This window comes from Pongo pygmaeus, chromosome 3, assembly GCF_028885625.2.
Source record: "Pongo pygmaeus isolate AG05252 chromosome 3, NHGRI_mPonPyg2-v2.0_pri, whole genome shotgun sequence".
Lineage (NCBI taxonomy): Eukaryota > Metazoa > Chordata > Mammalia > Primates > Hominidae > Pongo > Pongo pygmaeus.
In genome coordinates this window covers 131,281,497-131,307,556 of record NC_072376.2, presented here as the reverse complement: position 1 = coordinate 131,307,556, position 26,060 = coordinate 131,281,497, and the positions used below count along the sequence as shown (strand labels likewise).

The 26,060-nt window shown below is 35.7% G+C and overlaps 1 protein-coding gene across 4 annotated transcripts in view; it reads left to right on the top strand.

Annotated features, from left to right (window-relative positions):
- PRSS12 (serine protease 12) overlaps positions 1–26,060 on the top strand; it is a 79,389-nt gene that overhangs the window by 12,519 nt on the left and 40,810 nt on the right. For all 4 annotated transcript variants that reach the window (XM_054486493.2, XM_063664057.1, XM_054486496.2 and 1 more), the window contains exons 2-6: positions 2,232–2,370; positions 4,894–5,072; positions 8,680–8,830; positions 21,977–22,155; positions 24,209–24,350. In XM_054486493.2, coding sequence (XP_054342468.1) covers positions 2,232–2,370; positions 4,894–5,072; positions 8,680–8,830; positions 21,977–22,155; positions 24,209–24,350 — 790 coding nt within the window. The remainder of the gene's footprint in view (positions 1–2,231; positions 2,371–4,893; positions 5,073–8,679; positions 8,831–21,976; positions 22,156–24,208; positions 24,351–26,060) is intronic.

The following is a 26,060-nucleotide window of genomic DNA, read 5'->3' as shown; positions in this document are numbered from 1 at the left end:
TATAGAATGATATAAATACTCATTCTGAGTCCTAGGTAGATGGTTTCCTCAGAATAGACATTTTTATGGCCCTTAGGAAAGGATAAACCATGTGGAGGACACTGTTAGGAAGGTGTGTGTGGGGGCTGGCTGTGCCTGGAGTGGAATCTGACATAGAATTCATTAGTCATTGACATGCAAATTGCCTTTTAAGAATTGCAAATATTTGTCTTCATTTGTTAAAGGAAAATTGGTTGAGCACTGCACATTTCTTGCCATATAGCAGATACTGCTAAATGAATCCAGGCTTTCACAGTGTGCTTGGAGCGTTAGAGAAAATGATGGTGCAGCTGATAGTTGACCTGGAAACTATTTCCAGCTCTATCATTGCCATTATATTGTTATGGTCATAATTATACTTTACTCGGGATTTTCTCCTTCTCACCTCTAAGTGCCTCAATCATTTAGATTCTATGTGTATATCATTTCTTCTTGATAGCTTTTTGATGTAGGCACTATTTTAAATCTTATGATCACTTAATGTGCATAAGTACATATTTCCTTTGTTTTCATTACTAGAACTATCTTCCAGCCCTTTTGACCTGAGTAACTTCGTGATTAAGGGGAGGAATTAGTAAAGAAATAATAGATTAAATATCAATTCAAATAAAGTTTGCTTGAGGTCAGCAAATGAATTCTTTGACTAAAATAAACTGCTGGCATTTGTGATGTGCATAATATTATGTGGACCTCTGTAGAAGAGGTTTTGTGATATAAAAAATCATTAAAGATCAGTTGAACTCTTCAGAAATACTTCCTTAAAAATATTCTGTAGTTCATACTTCACTGAGCTAGGCAGGACTTCCTCTTGCTTAGTGTGAATTAAAGAAGTTTAGAATATATGAATGAGTTTTAGATGATTTGTCATATGAATGACCCATGCCCTGTTCATTCCTGAATACTCAGGATTTGGCGGTACTGTACAATGTTCACCTCCATTTATTATTGCCTTTTGTTTGAATTAAACGAGACTTTGTTTTTGTCATGAGAAATATAATATGTTTTTCTTAAATGCTTACATTTTTAAAGGATGATGATGTGGAAAATAATAGTGGTGGATGACTAAGCCTGTACAAATGAAATGAATGGGTACTTTGTGAATCTAATATTTTTGGAAGTTATTATGAAGCCATACATAACTTTGAAATATGCAAATTGTGCTAGATTTTTTGGGTAAGATTGATTTTTTAAATTAATTTCTTAGTTTTCTTACCTATGAAATAAAGGCCATTGTAGGTGATTTTAAACAGAATTTTATGCAATTCTTAAGTTGTCTGAGGTTAATTCTGTCACTGCTCAATTGTCCCACTTGCTGCCTCCCAGTGCCTGCTCTGGAACCAGTCCCAATGAGAAGAGGAATGTAGGTCCTTGAACCACACTTAAGGGTTAAGACCAAAGTGTTATCCTTCCCAAGGGTGCTTGAATTTAAATCTTGGCTCTTTTAAAGACCGAAAGGAATGACTTAAATTGTGGACTTTGGGACAGCTCTTTGGGTGTGGTATATTTAGAGGAGGTGACTTTCCGGGGGCATTCAATTTTACATACTACCTAGTGGCTATTTTTCCAAGACTAGCATTAGGCAGTATTTTCAAAATGAAGATTATGGACATAATCTTCAGAATTTTAATGACTACTACTGGAAGTTAAAAGGGGAAAACACATTTTATTTTTTCTTAGTGGATGAACAAATCAAATGGAAGATATAACACAGCTAATTACAGCTAATTCATATGCAGAACATTTAATTTTGTTTCTGTGTTTCTTATTGATGACCTCATGAGAAGAGGAAGGTAATAAATAATAAAAACTTCATGTGTGATGTAATCTAGTATTTGAGATACGAGATCTGATATTAGTCATACTCTTCCACTTTTTCCCCCTTTGAAAATTACAGTGGTTGCTTCTTGATGAGGCGATAATGGAATAAAGAAAAAAATTATAATAGGACTGTCTGTTTGCCTAGATAAAAAAGAAAATATAATTAGCATTGACATCAAGATGTTAATTACAAAAAAGAAGGAGCTTGCTAAATCCTCACTTGAAGAAACACATGCCGCACACAGTGGAGGCTAAATCATTCTGCCTGGATCCCTTACTACTTAAGTTTAAAAATCATGTTAACCCAGGACTGGCTCAATATGTTCAAATGATTATTTACTATTAAAAGATTTTGGGATTCTTTTCCACTTTAGGATCAGTACGACTTCGTGGTGGCAAAAATGAGTTTGAAGGCACAGTGGAAGTATATGCAAGAGGAGTTTGGGGCACTGTCTGTAGCAGCCACTGGGATGATTCTGATGCATCAGTCATTTGTCACCAGCTGCAGCTGGGGTGAGTGTACCCATCCCTGACCAAATCAGTCTGCTAGTATTTGAGAATAATGCTGGTTGCCCGTCATTGCTTTGTAAAGCTTGTATCTTTGTTTCTTACTGTCACTTTCCTCATTCTCACTTTTCACAAGAGAGCTATAAAGAAAGGGCCCCAAATGGAAGAAATGAATTCTCTCACATGCAAATGTACTTCACATATTACTACCTGGGCTGAACTAGGAAAATGGGCAAATACTAAGTGGGAAAATTTAAAAGCATCTTTTGGTCTTTGTCTTTAATAAAATACTGAGGCCTTTGAAGCAAGTTTTGCCTTTACAGATTCCAAAAATTTGATTCTAAAAATTATAATTTCTTAGAATTATAATGAATTAATTATAATTATTCTAATTATTAATTATAATTAATTAATTAGCACAGCCTTAACTTGTTGTTGTCGTTTGATTTTACCTTTCTACTTTTATCCACCCACAAGTTTCCATTTGTCTGTGAAAGGGGCAATGTTTACCAGTGCCCTTGTCCTTGATGGGGAAATGGTGATGTCCCAGGCCTCAGGTTTTGGTGCTGAGGAGGTCCTGTGGAAGATGGCAGCTTCTGTCAGCTCTGGCAGTGTCCTGCCTTCCTGAGGAGCTGCCAGCCTGGGAACTGGCTCTGCTGTAACCCTAGGCACCGTCTTTACGACAAGTCAGTGTATTTTGAATTCATCAGTCCCAGCATCTTTATTCATTGTGCCATAGAGTTTCACCAGGAGCAGAAGGCTTCTTGTTGGGACAACAGGTTTTATTTTTGTTTTTCTTATTTTTTTTTGTGTGTGTCTCCTTTATATTTTCTAAGCACACTTAACATATGTTTTTTCTTGGCGTTTATCACCAGAGATCTTTAGAAAGCATGGAAAATATTTTGTTATTAAAAAATACAGTCTAAAAGACTGAAAAAAAAGAGGTTTGCAGTTTGCAAGTATTTTGCATTAATAATCAGAGTGGTAATATGATGACACAAAATGAAGAAGTAGAACTTTTACCAGATTTCTCTTGTCTTCCCACTAGGAAGCTGAGGAATGAGTATTGAGTAGAGGCAAAGCTTGAAGGCCTAAATTTTGCTTAGATTTTTGATGCTGTTAGAGCAATAAATAGGGTTATCATAGTAAATTAAAATTAATTATTTTGAGGAGTTGATATAAATCAGGATGAAAGAAGGAGTAAGGCCAGAGCCTATAAAGTGTTATGGTGCTTGGAAATGTTAATTACTGATTTTATCATGAATACTTATTCTGGCAAACAGACATTGGCAGGTGGGCAGGTCACAAAGAATGTTGATTTCATGCTTTTTCCTTTGAGGGGCAAGAGATGTAATAAATTTGTAGGCCGATGTCAGTGTCTTCCTTTATATACATACCTATTTGTGCTTTTATTATCCCGGAAAATCAGAAAGGAATAAAATTTTCTGTGAGATACAAAGAAACAAGAACGCTATAGTGGAGGTGTGAACTACTGTGTGGTTTATTAGTCTTTTGATTGATGAAAGTATGTAAACTATTATTTTGCAAACAAACTTCAGATAAGCTGATCTAGCTGCTTATATAGTATCATCTCTCAGTAGTCCATTAAAAAAAAAAAAGGAATCACACAATAAAATCAGAGAAACCCAGCTTTATTGCTGTGAAGACACATTTACATTTTAGATATGCCCCAAATATCTACAGTTCGGTTGATGGAATGCTGCAGCATGGAGACAGTTGTAGAGATTACCATGTTAATCAGATAAGCATTTCATCTTTTTAAAATTTAATGCCAATTTGTACACAGCAGAGGTTACTTACAAAAATATGTGGATTAGATGAGCTAAAAGCAGAGCCCATCTGTATGTTATTATTTTCATTTTTTCTTTTAAAAATACTCTCCTGGTATTAGGAAAGAGATGCATGTTGCTATTTTATTAATTGGTTTCAAAGGCTTGCTAGCAAATACTATATACAGTGTAAGGTTTTAAAAATCATAAATGGATTGCCTCCTGTGATATTATTGTGCTTAGATGTAGTAATAATAATTTTGAAAATGCTAGCCTAGAATGTTAGAGTCAGAAAGAATCTTCAAGCATCCAGATTTTTCTTTAGACACATTAGGAGACAAAGCCTTCGAGTTACTTGCAGCTTGGCATGACTTTTAGCTGAGTCCAGACTGGAGTCCAAGCCTCACTGAAGCTCGTGACACACCTCTTGCACACAGCCTTACTTTTTATGTCTGCAGTACTTGGCCATTTTCTTCTAAATCAGTCATTGATGGTAAAGGCACATAAAGTAGTTATTCAAGATTGATGAAAAGAATTCCATAGGTAGGCAACCCACGTTGTGATCTGATGTTTTGATTTCCTTGAAATTTATGTAGTCTTTTGTGTTTTTCTTCTTTCTTTCTTCTTTTCTTCCATATTCATCTTTGTTGATTTCTTCCATTTTTTTTCAAATCCAAATGTTTTGATAAAAAGTTTTGCCTACATTTGATAAACCTAATGTCGCTCATTGTACTTCCAGAGGAAAAGGAATAGCAAAACAAACCCCGTTTTCTGGACTGGGCCTTATTCCCATTTATTGGAGCAATGTCCGTTGCCAAGGAGATGAAGAAAATATACTGCTTTGTGAAAAAGACATCTGGCAGGGTGGGGTGTGTCCTCAGAAGATGGCAGCTGCTGTCACGTGTAGCTTTTCCCATGGTAAAAGAAAAAAGTTCTGTTGTTTTACTTTCATTATGTTTTAAACATGATTCCAGATGATGAAAGTGTCTTAGTTAAATCATTTCCTTAAAGACTTTAATTACAGAAATAAGTGTGAGTCAAAATATTTTACCATCTAATTAGTCTTCAGTATGAGTATGGTTAATTTGAATTCCATTTGATTTTCCAGTAGTATCTCATTTTTAACATATTTTCTATTTTATATAATTTGCTCAAATAAATATTGTATACTCTATATGTAATATATATATACTGTATAATATATTGTATATGAAACACATATTTTAGTCGTGGAAAATTATGATGGAATCAAGCTGGAAAATAATCATGAAAGCAAATATAGAATACAGCAAATACAACAAAATATTTTCACTTTGTGTAATGCAATATAATTATGGCATCAGTGTTCTTGGGGCTGGAGAGAGCACCTTCCCTAAAAATGGATTGTTGGCTTGAATGAGGGCTTCTTCCAAACTCCATAGAGTAGGTATGTGGTAATTATCAGTATGGGTTCCGTGTACAGATATGTTTATATTCATGGAAGTAGAGGAAGGAACAACTGCCTTTAAGATGGTGAAAGAGTTTTCTGGGTACCATGGTGTATTTTAATGAATGATCACAACCTGAAGCCACCATACTCTCACGGTATCCCTTTTTGCACTTTCCTTGGTGATAGCGGCATGACCAGATATCCCAGGACTTGGAATGGTAGCAGTCAGCCCAGGGCAGTGGTTTTTGTTTGAGTACAAGTATCAGGGGGAGGAATAAGGAAGCTCCTACCACAAAACAGAGAGAGACCCAGTTTGGAGTAGTTCCTCTGGATTGGCTGGAAGAGCCAATGGAGGGATATAGTCCAGGTGTATGCTCTGAGAGTTGTAATCCTTTTTTTTTGACTGGGAGAGGCATATGTTAAACCTTGATGTCTTGTAAGTTTTCCCTTTCCTTCTTTTGGTTCTCTACCTTTGGGTAATGCTACTTTTGCTAAATCCAATGCTGCTTCAAGGATGATGTGAACTGGGCCCAATAATTTATTGCTCTTTGTAGATTATTGGTTTTACTCTATGCTCAACCTGATTGATAAAATGTTTTTCAAGTAGTAAAGTAAAAAATTTTAAAAATACTTATAATTTTTTTCAGGATATCTATCTACATTTTTTACTCCTTCCACCTTCTATAATCTATTCATCTGTTTATATTCTGGTTGCAAAGATAATTTTATGGTCATCTATAAACATATATAAAATATAGAAAGTTATGATAAATTAGAAGTGAGAATTTAAAAAGATTCTCTCATGGTATATTAAATGAGAATGTGGAGTTGTATAGCTGAAGTCAGCGAACATTGAGTTCACCTTAAGGGATAGTGATAGATCTTTAGTATACTTCCCTTAAATTTGGGAATTACACTTAGTGTCTTGTCATTCTGTACTTGTAGCTTTTTAAACATTTACAAAGTAGAAGATTGCATACAACTTGGATACAGAAAATAGCAGCAATCTAAATGAAAACGTGGGGAGTTTAATTATCTATAAGCTAAATATGAGTCCATTGATTTACTGAATTTTCTTTCAAATGATTTTTGTGTTTGTTGGAAGGATGGGGCTGTTAACTAAATCTTGTCCTTGTGCTTTTCTGTATTTTTTATATTTTAACAGTCATCCAAAAAAGAAAAAGAAACCACATTTTAAAATAAAACACAACATAGAAAAGTGAAAGGTGGTATGCCATAAACAGTCTAGGTCCTGGATGGTTTTCAGTTTTCTCTTAAAAATTTTTGTTTTTCTGTTTTCTCCAAGCTTAACAGGTGGGGAAAAATATATTAAGAAATGTATACATGTTTTTCTGTATTTTTTTCTGTATTTTGTAAGCTTTTTAAAGGAAAAATAAACATCATAATTTGTGAGAATTTTATTACCATCATTCAGCCATATATATTAAACCTGTCTTTATCCATTAACAAATTTTAAGTGCTAGTTAACTTATACAAGTAAACAGTATATGCAGATAGTCACTAATCTAAATTTCTGCTACAAAACTCAAATATGAGTGCTTGCTTTGGCAGAACATGTACAAAACTCAAATATGGTATTTGAATTTAAGTGTGAATATCCAAATGCTGTTTACTGACTGCTACACTGTGGAAAATTAGATACATATTTCATACAGATAAATGATTAGTATTTGGCAAAAAGTACAACTAGACTTCATAATAGAGGACCAACCTGTTAATTTTTACCATATTACATCCTTTATTCTAGTAAAATTAGACTGCCTTATTCTTTGCCAGACTCATTCAGCTTTGTGCTTCTTTCTTTTGTTCATAATGTTCAAGTGGCCTGAACACGCTTCCCTCATCTCTGACTTCCAAATCCCATCTATCTTGGCCCTCTTAAAAAAACAGCTTTTTCACAAGTGATTCCCTAAGTACCCCCAACCATGAGTAAGGTCCTTTGCTTCTGAACCACCTTAGGGTTTTTGATAATCTCTTGTCTGTACTCCTTTTATCGATGCCTTTAGGCAGTAAACTTCCTGAGGGCAGGGTCTGTCTAGTGTCCCTTCAAATGCCCTGCAGCACTGATCATAACACTTTGTACAAGGCATATGTCTGGTATCTGTTTGTTAATCAGAAATTAATGAATGGATGTTGCCAATTATTTTTTCTTGTTTGGGGTATCTTTTCTAGGTTTATTTAGCATTGCTTGTCAGTTGAGGCAGTCAATAAATAATTATTATATGCCTGTATATACTAGGTACCTGAAATACATAGGTGTAAAGGAACACAGTATTTCTGTCCTCATTCTAGCCAAGAGGAGCGAGACAACTGACATGTAAACAGTAAATCAGTGACAATTTTAGATAAATACTCTCAGGAAGACAAAATTAGGCAATGTAATAGGAAGTCCCTCAGTGTGCTGTCTTATCCAGGGCAGAGAAGAGACAGAGAAGTTCACAGTCTGACAAGGGCTAGATCAGGGCTGTAGATTATGAGAAGGTAGTCACATTTGATAGTCCTTATCAGCAAAAACGGATATGAGCTGATTCATGCCCAAATGAAGTTTCAATGTTGTTCTGTTGAGGTACTGGCCATGATGTCCAGCAACTTGTTATAACGAATTAGATACTAACTTTGACTTGATTTCTACAAATACATAAATAATTCTATACTGAAAACGAGTATGTTATGGACATAAGTGTCATTCTTAATAATGACATATTGGTAATGCTCAAGTTACCGTAAATAAAAAAAAATCAATGCCACCACCGTAACACTATAAAAATCAAACACGTTTCCAGTAACGCGCAGCCTTTGAGTGTGCCTTTTCTAGTTTCTGAGGTTGTTGGGGAAAAGTCAATTTAAACACATTTCCTCCTAAGAGTTATTGTATTCATATAATTCAATTTGGGATATTTTAATTGGCCAAGATTACCATAATATATTAGATATATATATGTATGTCCATATCACTGGTGTGGCTTTATAAATATTATTTAATTATTGAGAATGGCAAAAATATAGAATATACTTAATCTTATCAATCAATGTAAATGCCTAGGTTTTGCTTATTTTTAATTTCATATTGCACAGGCCCAACGTTCCCCATCATTCGCCTTGTTGGAGGCAGCAGTGTGCATGAAGGCCGGGTGGAGCTCTACCATGCTGGCCAGTGGGGAACCGTCTGTGATGACCAATGGGATGATGCCGATGCAGAAGTGATCTGTAGGCAGCTGGGCCTCAGGTTTGTTTTTACTACTCTTGTTTTGCTTAAACTTTTGAATCTTATTATTTCCATACCCAAAGGCAGGTGCTGTTTGTTTAAATTGCACATTTCCTTGAACAAATAGAACAAGTTACCTTTTGATCTTTGTAGTAGGGCTGTAGGCTTCCTGAAGAGCAGTTACATGTACTCTGTAGGTTTAACCTGCTTGTATCTGAATTAGGCTGATTTTATGTCACTAAGAATCTAAGCTTTTACTACTTCTCATTAGTAATCTTTACGTTACTCCCAGGTAGTAACCAGCACTGTAAACTATAGTGACTTAATCAAATCCCATATGATGAAAAACTAGTTGTTAGCTTGTAACTCAAATTTAAATTCTAGTCATGAAATATTGTCTAAACTTTTGAACTGCACTTCCTTGTTAGGTATGTGCTTAGAACAAAGGATATTTATTAATGTACAGAGGAAATAATTCCCCTGTAGGGTTGGAAAGGAAGCCTATGTCATGAAAACAGCAGTTTGAAAGTCAACATTCCAGGTTGCCTCAGTTGGGATTATTCTGGAATATTATAATTTTAGACCTTCTAATCCCTCTGTTTATTGATTCTGAACATTGGTATAACAAGCCTGAAAGTTTCTCTAAAATTATATTGGGGGATCTTTTAAAAGTTAATAATTTTCTTCAGATTTTTAAAAATATTTAGTTAATCATTTACTTCAGAATTTAAAAATATTTCATTTAGCACTGAGGGGTCCAATGATGGGAGGCCTGTTCTTCCCTGTTCATTGTATTCAGTTAACCATAATCCTTGACTGGAGCATGATTGTTGAACCTTGAACAGTTTTTACAGTTCAATTTTTTTGCAATTTTTTAAAATAATTGGCTCTCTTTTTCAAAACTCTATGTTATATTTGAAGTATTTTAAAGTAAAATATAGACATTTTAACACTTTGTCTATAAACACTAAAGCATGCATCTCTTACAAATAAGAACATTGTTCTACGTAGCCAGATTATCATTATCACAGCTAATTATTGGTAATAATTTTTAATATTGTCTAATACTTCATCTTATTCAAATTTTCAGAGTTGCCCCTACAGTGTCCTTGGCAGATGGCTTGTCTGAAGCAGAATTTAGTCCAAGACCAATCTGGATATTATGTTCCTTAAGTCTCTTTTACTCTAGAAAGGCCTGGGTTTCTTGTTGTTGCTGTTTTTTTGGTTTGGTTTGGGTTTTCCATAATGCTGACTTGTTGAAGAGCCCAGGCCAGTTGTTTTGGAGACTGTCCCATCTTCTGAATTTGTCTCATTTTTTTCCTTCTGGTGTCATTTAGTTTACTCTTCTGGTTCTTGTAATTCATAAAATTAGAGTTTAGGTTTAAAGGCTTGATTAGATCAAAGCAAACATTTTGTCTGGAAATCATCACAGGTGATGTATTCTCATCTTGCATTTCACCAGGAATCATGAAAAGCTCTAGTTTTCCCCACAAATGAAGCTGAAATTGAGCACTGGTTTAAGTGACATCAGCCTGATCCTTTACTGTGAAGTTAGACTTTCTCCTGTAACTGACTATGGGACCTAAATCCTAATTTATAGTTCACATGTGGGACAGGAACAAACGCAGCAGATCCTGTGTCAACAGGTTTTGCTGTGATTACTGGCATTGTCTACTATGGTATGATCATTTTCTTTGGGTTGGTTAGGAATATGGCCTCTTGGTTTCTTTTGAAAAAACTAACAAGTACGTTTTTGAGACAAGATTTTTTAAAAGTGTTTTGATTGGGTATCAATTTCAAGAGCAATTTTCTCAAAGTTTCCCGGTGCCTGCTGTTGGAGTCAGCATAGCATATGATTATGGGCATGTGTTCTGGACACTGAAAAACCTTCATTTAAATCCCACTTTTGGAGTTGAGAAAAGCTACAGAATATCTCTTAGTTGCAGTTTTCTCATCTATAAAGTATTTCTTAATTTATAGGGTTTTGTGTCTATAAGCAGTTAGCACACATAGTAAGTACCATATACATTGGCTATCAAGGGCACTCTAATTAGGTACTGTTATATTTTAAAGATGTTGTTAAACATCTTTATTGCTTACATTCAAAGTAACCAACATTTGGTAATGACAGAACATCAAACACTATTCCTCCATCTGGAACTTCTATTTAGTTAGCTGTTATCTTGAACTTCTATATTTTTAAAACACTCTAATGTGTATATATGTGTATTCAGTGGGTTATCAGTTATGTGTTCAGTGATGTGCTAATTGATTTTCATGTGAGTTACTAAGAAACCTATGTCTTTGCCAAAAATATTAAGAACTTTTAGGGTATAGTAATAGCATTTTTAATCTTATCAGTTACAATATGGGTTATTCTAAGTTTAAGGTAAAAGGCATTTTTGATTATTAATATATTTGTGGGTAAAGGCAAGCTTTTGTTGCTTAGAAAAATCCATAGAACATTTAAGTGACACACTGAATATTAGTTACATTACAGTTATTGAAGTGATTCCAAAAATTCATGTTGTGGCCAGGTGCAGTGGCTCATGCTTTAGGAGGCCAAGGCAGGAGGATAGGTTGAAGACTAGCCTGGGCAGTATAGCCAGATCCTGTGTCTACAAAAAAAATTTTTAAAATAGGCCTGGCACAGTGGCTCACGCCTGTAATCCCAGCACTTTGGGAGGCCGAGATGGGTGGATCACGAGGTCCGGAGTTTGCGACCAGCCTGCCCAACATGGTGAAACCCTGTCTCTACTAAAAATACAAAAATTAGCTAGGTGTGATGGTGGGCACCTGGGATCCCAGCTACTCAGGAGGCTGAGGCAGGAGAATTGCTTGAACCCGGGAGGCAGAGGTTGCAGTGAGCCGAGATTGCACCACTGTTAACTCCAGCCTGGGCAACAGAGCAAGACTCCGTTTCAAAAAAAAGAAAAAGAAAAAGAAAAAATTAGCCAAGTGTGGTGGAGCACAACTGTAGTCGTGACTACTAGGAAGGCTGAGGTGGGAGAATTACTTGAGCCCGGGAGGTTGAGGCTACTGTGAGCCATGATCTCACGGTACTCCAGCATGGATGAGACAGCAAGACTCTCTTTCTAAAATATAAAAATAGAAATTCATGCTGTAATGTAGAGTTCTTTTTGTTGTTGTTGTTGTTGTTGTAATGTAGAGTTCTTTCTTGAGAGACAAATATTTTTTTCACTTAAATAGAAACAGTTTTTAAACAAAGGCCATATTGACAAGGATAGTCAGTTACATAGAAAAAATGTAGAGATAGAATCACAAGGAAGGCCATATTAATGTTGAACACACTTATGGGTTAAGTAAAGTATTAACGCCTTTCTCAAACACTAGCTCATTGCTGCTTTTCGTATGAGGGGATTCTTTGGAAAAGTGATTAAAATATACAAACAAAAATCCTCCACAAGCACTTGTAACAAATAACAATCCAGCTTTATAGAGATTTGTTTTTATTATAAGTACTCTGATGCTCTGAGCTGACATTCTTCGTTTACTTTTCTTGCACTTGATTTTATAGTTCTCTCATAAGTTTGCATTAAAGCAGTACTCTACGACTCTTCTTTCTTTATAATTTGTTTTGCTCATTTAAAGGCTAAGTACTTTCAGATGAGGATCGTTTTTTAATGGCACAGGGTTGATAGCAGACACATAATTGTTGCTTGTCTCAATTTATGATTCATTCTTAAGCAAATTTCATCTCAGTTTTATCTGCCTTGTTGAATTCCCACAGGGAAACTACATCATGCTTTTCTGGAGTAGTGGTTACAGTTTCTTTATGAGATGCTGTCATTGTTGACCTTCATCTTTTAATGGTGTCTGTATATTTTGGTAGCTGGCAAACTTCCTAAATACAAAAGGAATTATTATACTTAAGATACTTAAATTTGATTAACCCAGAACATGGAGAAAGATGAGCAGCGGGAAAGGAGGTAGCCAGGTGTTAGAAAATTAGATAACTTGAGAACGCATATGTGCCCAGTGAAGTTTAGTTGGAGACATTTTAATTAAAGTTCCTTTTTATGTGCTTAACATTAAAAGCATTTTCCATGTCTTTCAAAAACTCCTAAAAGCATAGCTTTGTACTGTGAGATCATATTTTATTTTGTGGATGTGCCATAATTTACTTGGGAATTTAAAAATTGTGGATACTTTCTTTCCTTTTAGGGTGCTTTCATTTTTACTTTTTTGCTCTAAAATTATATAGAACCATATTATTGAGTAGTAGAATACAAATTCTTCCCATATAAATTACTCTTTAAAAATTGTTTTTTGCCAGGCATGGTGGCTCACGCCTATAATCCCAACACTTTGTGGGGCTGAAGTGGGAGGACTGCTTGAGCCAGTAGTTCCAGACCAGCCTTGGCAACATAGTGAGAACCCCATCTCTACAAGAAAAAAAAAATTATCTGGTTGTGGTGGCACACACTGGTGGTCCCAGCTACTCGAAGGCTGAGGTAGGAGAATCGTGAATCCAGGAGGTTGAAGCTACAGTGAGTTGCAGTTGCACCACTGCACTCCAGCATGGGTGACAGAGTGAGACCCTGTTTCAAAAAAAAAAAAATTGTTTTTCTTTGCTCTTTTATTTTACTGTTCATTAAATTTTAAAAAACATTGTATAAACCAAGTTTGTACAACCCACAGCCCGCAGGCCATATGCAGCCCAGGACGGCTTTGAATGTGTCCCAACACAAATTTGTAAACTTTCTTAAAACATTATTTATTTATTTATTTGTTTATTTATTTTAGATCATCAGCTATTGTTAGTGTTAGTCTATTTTATGTGTGGCCCAAGATAAGTCTTCTTCTTCCAATATGGCCCAGGGAAGCCAAAAGATTGGACACCCCTGGTATAAACTTTACAACAAAGATAGCCTGGTGTATGGAATTATTGAGCAGGAAAGATAACTTGTTTAACAGTTGAGGAAGTTAGGCCCACTGAGATTACACAGTATTCCCGAAGTCTGTTAGTGGGAGGCAGAGTCTTGAGGTTTATGTCTCCCAATTTAGGATTTTTTCTGTTATGTTACATTATTTGTAAAATGGCGAGGTGTTAATAAGAATAAATACAAATATAGGGCCGAAAGAAATAAGGAAGTTAAGAGAGAAAGTTAAATTTAAGAAGAAAATGATACTGACCATGTTTTAGATAGACTGTATTTGAGGTGCCATCAGCCATCAAGTGACAGCGTTCCAGAAGGCTGCAAGAATGCTCAGTGTTTCGGTCTGCTCTGTAGTCAGACAAACTTTACCATTTAGTAGTAGTGTAATGTTGGACAAGTTATTTAACTTTTGAGCCTCGGTTTCCTTATCAGTAAATTTGGTATAATAGCATCATTGGGTTGCAGGGAGGAAGAAATGAGTTAATATATCTAAAAGCACTGTTAGACCAGTGCCAGGCATGCAGCAAGCATTTGATACACATCAAACATCATTATTGGAGATGGCGGGGATTGTTTTCTAGAGAGAAATCTGGGATATTAAAAATGAGTTTTTTCATCCATGGATTACAAACTCTGGATATGGCACAAACTGATAATTGCAGTTAAAGAGCCAATCTTTTATAACCTAATAAATAATTTTGTTGTACAATAGAATGGCCTAACTCTATTCTAGGTCTACCTCAAAGCAGTAGCTAAGCCTGGGGATTGAGTTAGTCAGATGGTGCCATTTATTTGGCCTTTTTCTGTGTATGTAAGGGCGAAACAAAAGAAAAAATTTTGTATTAATACAATTTGATTAGCTAAATATATTTAAGAATGTTTTGAATAGGGATCGGAAATAGAACCAGTTCAGTAAGTGTTTATTGGGGATTGCTGTTATGTAGGTCAAATATTTTTACACAGAAGATAATTCAGGGTATTAGATCAGAGTATTTCTGCCCAAAAATTTACAGATTGTCAGAGGGTAAAAAACTAGGCAACACTAGAGCTTTTATTACAGATGAACTGCTGGGGCTGGTATGGAAATAATTTCCATAAAGGACAGAGAACACACAGCTTTATCAAATTCACATTTACTTGAACAGTTCACGAGTTTTACATTGATTTCCTCAGTATTGTAATTCATGACTCTTTAAAAGCAGAGTCATTAATTATTTTGGTATTCTCTTGAAAGCCAGCACAGTTCTGAGTACCAGGAAATACTAGTGACTGGCTGAAGAAATGTGTGAATATGTAAATACTATTTTCTTAACTTAAATAAACTAAAAAGTTAGCCAGAAAACCTGATTTTGTGTTACATTATAGTTTCCTGGTTAATGTTTTTTGTCGTTGTTCTCAAGTTTATTCTGCTGGTTATTCTGATTAGTTTGTTTTAAACATTTTTGTATCGTTAAAATAATAAAAATACAGAAATGGATGAGAAGAAAATAAAACACCCAGGTAGTATTTTTTTTTTTTTAATTTTCAGCTTTTCATGGGTATATTGGACCCATGTAATGAGCGTAGTACCCATAGGTAGTTTTTCAACCCACATCTCTCATCCCCCAGTAGCCTGCAGTGTCTGTTGCTCTCACATTTATGTCCATGTGTGTTCAATATTTAGCTCCCACTTATAAATGAGAACATGTGGTACTTGGTTTTCTGTTCCTGTGTTAATTCACTTAGGACTGTGGCTTCCAGCTTTGTCCATGTTGCTGCTCATCAATGGTGGATTGGATAAAGAAATATTGGCATGTGTATACCATAGGATACCATGTAGCCATAAAAAAGAATGAAACTGGGCTGGGCGTGGTGGCTCACGCCTGTAATCCTTTGGGAGGCTGAGGTGGGTGGATCACAATGTCAGGAGTTTGACACCAGCCTGACCAACATGGTGAAACCTGTCTCTACGAAAAATACAAACATTAGTGGGTGTGGTGGTGGGAGCCTGTAATCCCAGCTACTCGGGAGGTTGAGGCAGGAGAATCGCTTGAACCTGGGAGGCAGAGATTGCAGTGAGCCAAGATTGTGCCACTGCACTCCAGCCTGTGCGACAGAGACTCTGTCTTCAAAAAACAAAAGCAAAAACAAAACAAAACAAGAGAATGAAACCATGTCCTTTGCACCAAGTGGTGTTTTCAGAGAGGATTTAAAAATACATAGCATCCCCAGAGTCAATGTTTGGGGCTTCTACTGTCTTATCTTGTAATCTCCTTTAAGGAACGGGCCAAGTTCAAAGGCAATTAACCAGAACTTTTGCTTTTTCCTTGAATGTGTGTCATGTAATAATTAATGTATTTGAAACACAATATACTTCAGCTCCCCTTTCTCAGCCTATCAGAGTATTCTCAGCCAAAGCGTGACTTTAGGGTTTGTTACTTTTTCTAGGGAATTAAAAAGCCTTCAGTTGGTTGTCTTTTTGCCTAAAAATTGTATGAAAGTGATATTAATATTTTAAATCTCCAAAAATGTGATAGGTAAGCATGCATTATTGTTTAATTTTACCACTAGTGATCTTGAGCATCTTATCCTGTGGTCATTGGCCATGGATATTTCTTCTTCTGTGCATAATTGGATCCTCTCTATTGTCTATTTTTGTAAGTTGATTGCTTTGTCTTTTATTAAAATGTGATAATATCCTAGCATGTTGAGAGGCTGAGGTGGGCAGGTTGCTTGAGTTCAGGAGTTTGAGACCAGACTGGGCAACATGGAGAAACCCTATCTTTGCAAAAAATTTAAAAATTAGCCGAGCATGGTGGCATGTGCCTGTAGTCTCAGCTACTGGGGAGGCTGAGGTGGGAGGATGGCTTGAGCCTGGGAGGCAGAGTTTGCAGTGACCCAAGATTGTGCCACTGGAATCCAACCTGAGTGACAGAACCAGACCCTGTCTTTAAAAAATTATCTATCTATCTAGATATATACACACACACATATTTATATAAGTAAACTGTAACTGAAATGTGTGTGCATGTGTGTGTGTATATATATATATATAAAACAAGTTATTACTATTATTCATTTCTAGGAGTTTTTTTTGCAAATTGCAAATGTTTCTTCCAGCCTATTCGTTTGCATTTTGACTCTGATTATGGTGTGTTCTGCTGTATGGTAGTTTTCAATTTGTATGTGGTTAAATTTAACTTTATTAGTTTTTGTTTTCTGACTTCTGGGTTTCCTAGGAATTCTCTCTTACATCCAAGGTTATAAAAACTATGTTCCTATATTTTAGTCTAGTAACTTTTTAGTTTTCTTTTCTTTCTTCCTTCCCTCCCTCCCTCCTCCTCTCTTCCTCCTTTTTCCTTTTGCTTCTTTCTCTCTCCCTCCTTTCTTTCTTTTCTTTTTTTTCCCTATATTTAAGCCATCTGGATTTCATCTTTTTGTTACCAGTTTGGGATCAAATTTTATGTTCTTCCATATTGATCTCAGGTTTCCTTCTAGCACCTAATCATGGCTCAATGAATTATACCCATTGAAATTTTCCTTAATAGATTTTTTTTGGTGGCATTTATCTCAGGGCAAAGATCCAAGAAGTCTGTTAATCTGCCTTTCTCTAGAGCTTTCCTATCTGGCTTCTCTGTCAGTGATCCTGTCTCCTCCTGTTTTGTCGTTCAACTCTCAGTGTTCTCTAAGTCAGTTTCCACATTTGCTTTCATTAATCTCTTTCCTCTAGAGCAGGGGTCTGCAAACTTTTTCTGTAAAGGGCCGGAGAGTAAATAGACTTTGCAACTACCCAGCTGGGCCATTGTAGCATGAAAGCAGCCATAGACAATAACTTAGGAATTCGTGTGGCATCATTCCAATAAAACTTGGTTTCTGGACAGTAAAATTTGGATCTCACTTGATTTTTCACATCACAAGCTATATTCTTATTTTGATTTTTTTTCCTGGCGTTTATAAAATTTAAAAACCACTCGGCTCATGAGCAATATAAAAACAGATAGCATACTGGATTTGGTGCACAGGTCATATTTTGCTGACCTCTCCTCTAGGGCGTAGGGCTTCTTCTCTCCTATCCTGTATCTTCCCTGTAAAAAGGAACCACAGGTCTCACGCACACAACTCCAAGCAGTTTTCTTCTTTCAACCAATATTAGTATATTCATAAACATATTACAAATAATACATTTCAGTAACTCACCCTCCATCCCCAAACTGTGGGAATTACAGCTTTTACATGACTTTTGAATTTTATTTTCTGTGAGTGTTAAATTGTTCCCTTGTTTAATTTATTGTATTTTTTCTTTTTTTTTTTTTTTAAGAGGGAGTCTCGCTGTGTCACCCAGGCAGGCTGGAGTGCAGTGGTGCAATCTTGGCTCACTGCAACTTCCACCTCCAAGGTTTGAGTGATTCTCCTGCCACAGCCTCCCAAGTAGCAGGCATTACAGACGCCACCATGCCTAGCTAATTTTTGTATTTTTAGTAGAGATAGGGTTTCATTACATTGACCAGCCTGGTCTCAAATTCCTGACTTCAGGTGATCCACCCGCCTCAGCCTCCCAAAGTGTGGGGATTACAGCTGTGAGCCACGGCGCCCAGCCTATAGTAAGTGTTTTATGAACATATTTTCTCTGGGAGAGGATATTTTTTCTACTGTAAGTAATCTTTAAAACAGTTGAAGTTTTTTCATAGCCTTGTACACTACTATTGCAAGATCATTTTGGTTTAAAACATATTTTTCTAGGAACATCAGTGCTTTCATTGCACAAAACGTTTTATTTTGGCACAACAACCTTTTTAAATAAAATACTTTATGTGCATTCAAATATTTGAAAATGTTTGCCTCTGATTAGATATATCTCTACCACAGGAAAATCTGAAGTTTAGTGATGCAAGTCAGAGCTTACTTAATAGTCTTCTGGGCCGTAACCTTATAATCTATAAAAAAAATAACACATACAGGTATTCGTTCAGTCTCTTATAGGCCATAAATTACTTCCATAAATATTTCTTTGAAATTTACTTTAAAATAAATAAATAAATAAAACAACATTAAAACCAGGAAATGTTAAGATATTGATTGATTCTCCCTTCCTTACCATTCCCCCAACTTTACTTTTTGGGGATGAAGGAAAGTAACAACCATGGTGTTTGTTTAAACTAAGTACCAAATGGTCTTTAGATAAATTGCTTAGCAGTGAAAAATATTTATCAACTGTCGGGGGTACGTGGGGATTCCTTAACAGTGCCAGAAGAGGGAAGGGAACCAGCATTTATTGAGCTCCTACTTTGCATCAGTTTAATTCCTACAACCTGCAAGTTAGCCGTTATCATCCCTGTGTTCAGCTTTGCATCCTAAGCCTGGAAGGTTTTAGTAACTTCCCCAAGGTAGCCCAGCTTGTTGAAGGTAGAGCCCAGATTGGAAGCTCAGAGTCTGTGTCCACATATACTTCTCCACTTCAAAGATTGAGCTTGGAAAAAGTAAGCTTTTTGACATGGTCAGTAATATACGAATATTTATTCATGATTAGTGCACTCTTCTCTAGGCATGTAGACATACTTTGAAACAACTGAAAACTTTATTTAGAACAATTCTATTAATTGAGCATTTATTGACTCTTTCCAGAGTAGACATGACTTTCTGTTTTGTCATTACATTTCCCTTAGCAAAACAAACAAATTCACTCACAAAATTGTCATTTTGACAATATCATTTGTATTAGGATTCCTTTGTGTTAGGACTCCAATATTGTTTGTGTTATAATTCCAAATGTTTTCCTTACATTTGTCCTATTAGTTCTAGATATTAGTCTTTAATTTTTGTTGGGGCAGATTGCTCAGAGTCCACTGTGTTAGAAATATCAGATAGTGATTCAAGTGCCAGGATTCTAAATTTTAAAATGTTAACTCCATGAAAATATTTTGCTTAAGCCATCTTCTTTTCCTCAGCTTCCTGTATACCTCCTATAATATTCTTTTATCCTTCCTCTTGGCACACTCTTTGAATTCTAAACTCAAAGTGAGTCAGGTGATGACGGAGCATTCCCTAAGCATTTGCTCTAATGATATTCTTGTTATTATTATTATTATTTTGAGTCAGGATCTCTCTGTGTTACCCAGGCTGGAGTGCAGTGGCATGATCACGGGTCGTTGCAGCCTTGACTTCCTGGGTTCCAGCAATCCTCCCACCTTGGCCTCCTGAGTAGCTGGGACCACAGGTGTGTGCCACCACACCTGGCTAATTTTTGTATGTTTTTGTACAGATGGGGTTTTGCCCTGTTGCCCAGATTGGTCTCCAACTCCTGAGCTCAAGTAGTCCACCCACCTTGGCTTCCCAAAGTGCTGGGATTACAGGCATGAGCCACTGCGTCTGGCCCTCTAATGATATTAAAATAGGTGTTAACTTTTAGATATTTTTGTTTTCTTAGATGTGTTCTTTTAAAAGAAACTTCCATGTTTTCTAGTAGAAATAGTCAATCAGGCTCCTTTTTAGCCACAAAATTGATGTCTAAGACTTTACCATTACTGGGGTATTACAGCCATTTAGCACACTTTTTTTCTTCAATATATTTTTGTTGTAAATTCTCAAGTTATAATGTTATAAGAAAAGAGCAGCTAAAATAATGGGGGAATAGATGCAGTATCATTGAAAAACAAACTAAAAGTATAAATGCTATAGTCTAAAAATTAAAAGCCTAAAAGGGACTGAAAATGCAATATCTGAAATTATTAATCACTTTGACAGGTTTGTGATGTTCACTTAAATCTGGGGTACTAAGAATATGCTATTGCTTTGAATTGTGGGAGAAGTAAATTAACTACAAATAAACTTCAGTAAAGAGATATTTTTGTTAGAAATAGACTTGGCTGTCAGGCATGGTGGCTCATACTTGTAATCCCAGCACTTTTGGGAGGTTGAGGTGGGAAGATTGCTTGAGTGCAGGAGTTCAAGACCAGGCTGGGCAACATAGTGAGACTCCATCTCCACAAAAAATAAAACATTCACTGGCACGGTGGTATGCGCTTGTAGTCCCAGATACTGAGGAGGCTGAGGTGGGAGGATCACTGGAGCTCAGGAGGTCAAGGCTGCCTTAAGCCATGATCACACCACTGCACTCCAGCCAGGGCAACAGAGTGAGACCCTGTCTCAAAATAACAACAACATCAAAAAAGAAATAGATTTGGCTGTGAGTAACAAAGAACTGAAAATAACAGCAGTTTAAACAAGTTTAGAGTCGAGTGTATTTTATGTTTAGGAAAAGAGACTAGAGGTAGCCAGCTCAAGAGTAGTTTGGTGGTTCTGCAATTATTAGGGCCCCGAATCTCTCTTGTTTGCACTTCTGTCATCCTTAGAATGGGACCCTACGGCCCAAGATAACTTATTAGGCTCCAGCCATCCTTGCAGTTAGGAGAAGGAAGTGGAACAAAGATACTTCCTACAAGTAATACATGGTACTTCCACCTAAATATCACTGGTCAGAACTTATGGCTGGGTGCGGTGGTTCACACCTGGAATCCCAGCACTTTTGGAGGCTGAAGCGGGAAGATTGCTTGAGGCCAGGATTTCAAGACCAGCCTGGGTAACATACTGAAACCCCACCACTTCAAAATAAAAAAGAAAAAGAAAATTAGCCAGGTGTGGTGGCATATACCTGTATTCCTAGCAACTCAAAAGTCTATGGTGAGAGGATTGCTCAAGCCTAGGAGTTAAAGGTTGCAGTAAGCTATGGTCATGCCACAGCACTCCAGCCTGGGCGACAGAGTGAGACTATGACTCAAACATAACAAAAACAAAAACAAAACTTAGGCGTTTAAAATAGCACAATTTTATTTGGGGATGGTGAAAAAGTTCTGGAGATGGATGGTGGTGATATTGTACAATAATGTGAAGGTGCTTAATGCACTATAAATGAAAAATGTTTTAAATGGTAAACTTTATGTTATGTTTATTTTACCACAAACAAACAAACTTAGTCATCAAGAAGGAGGGGAGGCCAAAATGTGATCTTAATTTTGGATAGCCATTGTCCTTCTAAAAATCTGAGGTTCCATTACTAATGAAGAAAAGGAGGTTAAATATTGGGGAGTACCTAGCTTTGAAACGTGTAATGGCTGAAAATATAAAGGACAACAAACAAATACACAACAAAGAAATACAGAAAGTCATGCATGACCTATGAAGTGAATTAATAAGTGGGGATTAATAATAATACTTTTACTAGGGACAAAAAAAATAAAAGACCAATCTTTGGTGTCTAATCCAGAATCCTTATATTCTTTTATTTGTTCAGTGGCATTGCCAAAGCATGGCATCAGGCATATTTTGGGGAAGGGTCTGGCCCAGTTATGTTGGATGAAGTACGCTGCACTGGGAATGAGCTTTCAATTGAGCAATGTCCAAAGAGCTCCTGGGGAGAGCATAACTGTGGCCATAAAGAAGATGCTGGAGTGTCCTGTACCCCTTTAACAGGTAAGGATTTCACTCCATTAGTATACCAGTTCTTGCCCCCAGTACCATGTGGGCCTGCCACAGCTTCCCTTCTCCTTAATTTCAACAACATTACCAAATGAGCATACAAATAAATACACCAAATAAAACAAACAAAAAGAATGCAAACCATATATTAAAATACCATCTTTTTATTCATAGTTATTCCTGAATTTTTCAATTTAAGGCTTTATAGTCTTGTAAAGCTAGATCAGAAAATAGGACTTTGTTGCAGTATATAGTACCCAATAGTCAAAATCAGTGTACAGTGATACATTCCAGATATTAGGTGTAATAATTCCATCTTTAGTGCATTCATCTATTAACGTTTCTTGACTCAGAATGTGTTTAGAGCTGGTATTGATGCAATTGTTGATTAAAGCACACTGTGAAAGAAACCAAGTTAACTTTGCTATGCACAATTTCCAGACTATTCCAAATGACAGCATGCCTGTCAAAATGTGTCATGTGTTGTAAGAAGGGCATATGTGAGTACAAACTGGTGTGCGTGTATGTACTTACATGTTTAGGGAGAAGAAGAAGGAAATGGAAAAGGCAAGAGAAATTGACTCATCAGAAACCATTTAGTAAAAAGAACTTGAAGGAAAAAATGTTTTGTTTACATATTTCTTTAGTGGAAATCAATAACTTGTTAGAATCTATGAAATACCAGATTTATATCTTTCTCTTCACATACTTCTATACATGCAGTTGTTTTTATTAGCAGATTAACACATTAATACACCATAGAAATGTATTTACACCAGATTTTTAGCCAGAGCACTTCATTTTCTTGAACTGCCATTTTTCCCTCCTTCAAATGAGGATAGTCTTGTAACATCGCGTGATGCTCAGATGAGATAATACATGTCATAATGCTTTGCAGACAGTAAAGTATTATATTAATAAAAGGTTTGTTGCTCAGAGACCTTTACTTTAAAAGATCCCTGAGATTCATGAAAAGTATGACCCTTACCCAAGATTATTTATATGTTTCATTGAGAGTTTTTGGGTTATTTTGGTTGAAAATGGCTTTTAAATCTACTTTTTTGGGAATTAAATTTATTATACTATTTATCTGCTTAGAAGCTCTTTATAGAATTATAGGCAAATTAATTATTATTGAGTTAATAAGATTCAAATTCAGATCTGTATTATGAATAAAAGAACAAAGGCGAGACATATCTTCCAGTTTTTATAATTCATGAATGCCTAACAAAGAATATATGCATTGACATGACAGACTGTCTTTTATCCAGAATAGTTTTTTCTGTCATCCTATTTCAGTATTTTTTTCATTTGCAGTTAAAATTCTGAGCTATTTCCAAGTTACTATATTTTCTTTTTAAATTCAAATGACATGTATTGCTCTGACTTGAGACTAAAGTTATATGAAATTTCCCAAATGTTAATCTAGAGAAATCTAAATAGATACTTTGGAATTATATCAGGATATATTTTTCTACATAGAGAATAGGAGTACCAATAAAAAGGAAAGAATATATATATATATATATGTTTTTGTTTTTTTTTTTCCGTGAGACGGATTCTCGCTTTGTTGCCCAGACTGGAGGGCAGTGGTGCGATTTCAGCTCACTATAACCTCGCCTCCTGGGCTCAAGCGATTTTCCTGCCTCAGCCTCCCAAGTAGCTGGGATTATAGGCACGCACCACCACGCTCAGCTAATTTTTGTATTTTTAGTAGAGACAGGGTTTCGTCATGTTGGCCAGGCTGATCTCGAACTCCTGACCTCAGGTGATCCACCTGCCTCAGCCTCCCGAAATGCTGAGATTACAGGAGCGAGCCACCGCACCCAGCTGGAAAGAATATTTTATTAGGACAGAAATGTGTTATGTCAAACTTCAGAAACAGCATGATAACCTAGAGGGTCATTTAGCACAGATGTAATATAAGTTTAGCAAAAGGCCTAGAGTGAGGCCTGAATATGTTGATATTTCTTGTGAAATACAAATGTTGTTTTGCCTTTTTTTGAAAGTTGATTTGCTTAGTCTCTGTGTCTCCTCCTTAACACAGATGGGGTCATCAGACTTGCAGGTGGGAAAGGCAGCCATGAGGGTCGCTTGGAGGTATATTACAGAGGCCAATGGGGAACTGTCTGTGATGATGGCTGGACTGAGCTGAATACATACGTGGTTTGTCGACAGTTGGGATTTAAGTAAGGTTCATTAATATAAAGGCAGTTAAATGCCAGATTATATTGTTAAAAGTCTTATTATGTTAATCCCTACTTGTAATTTTTATAATAATAAAAATACCTGTTCTCTCCTACCTGTGTATGGAAGTACAACAATGAAAAATAATGACATTTTCTAGGATGATGAATAACCACCTCTTGCTGTTTATTTCATTTACCTTTCCTGCCATGACCCCTCTTCTTGAATAATTAGTTGAAGCCAGGGGTGACCTCTAAGTCCCCTTGTGTCTATTCAAGTAAGACTTTGAATGCTCATTTTTATTCTGACACGTCATTACTATTGGATGTTTTTAGTTTTGACATCATTGTCTAAAATTGCAGAGAAGTCTAGTGTCAAATGCTTTGGTATTACATTATTCCCTTTCTCAGAATGTGATAATAATTATCACTTTTATTTGAGAAAAACAGCCCTCTTGTTAGGAGATGACCTTTAGAACTTGCTTTTGACCTCACTCTCTTGAAAGCTGAGTATCACACTTTGGGACATATATTTTATGTCACACACATAATGCATTCCAGAGTAAAGACTTAAGTTGGTCGAAGTAACTGCAAATGATGCTTTTGAGTTAAATATTTGAATGAAAGCTATGAATGCCCATTCTTTCTTGTTTTCCATATTTCTCTGTCATGCTTGAAGTAATCGTCTTATGCTTAAAAAACCTGGCAAAAATATTTCATTTTAGCTTGATTAGAGCTGATTGCAGATATTCACTACACTTTAAAAACATACCTTCATTCAAGCTAGGCAAAGCCATGTTAAACATATATTTTAAAAATTATAAAAGTAATGTAAAACCATTGGAAAATGATGAAAATAAAAAACTCCATACTTTTTTATCCTTATGCTATCATTATAATTTGGGTACATAACTTCATATCAGCTCTAGTAATGGACATGTAATTTTTATCCACATTTTTAACCTTATATTGCTACATACTCACAATTTTTAATGATAACAATATCCATAGAATTTTCATACTGTAATTTACTTAATATTAGGTCAGCATAATTTTTCCTATGATAGGTAATGCTATCATGAAAATATAATATTCATATAATTTCCCCCTATTTTGTCTTGTCTTGGGCAGAGAAGTTACTGTAATTTTTGTGTAAAAGGGTATGATATGACAGCCAAATAAATACAATATACTGACAATTGATAAGAATTACTTAATAAATATCACTTTATATTTAAGTAAATCTCTGTTAGACTGCCAACTATACTCTGTTTTCACAGATTTAGAGAGATTCATAAAATCATGTCATTTCTATTTATTTTCACATTTAGAGAGATTCATAAATCCTGTTATTTCTATTTTTCATATTTTTTTCTTATTAATGAAAACAACACTGATTTTTTTCTTCATATTTTATTTTGTTTCACAAATCTATGCACAGAGTATTCACATTTATTAGTTTAAAAAATGTTCTCAATAATGTGTGTAAAAAACTTTAAATGATTGTGTTAGAAGGTAGTCAAAGCATGTGCTACATTTGCTTCTAGTTTAAAAAGGAATTTTTGAAAAAGAATATTCTTTTGTAATGAGAAAAAGTAAACTTTGGGTTTCTTTGTACAAATGCAATTCCAAAGTAAAATGACTTCCTGTTATCTGTTATGTAGTTGCTATGGACAGATGATAACCTAATGTATTTCGTGAAAAAATGGTCTA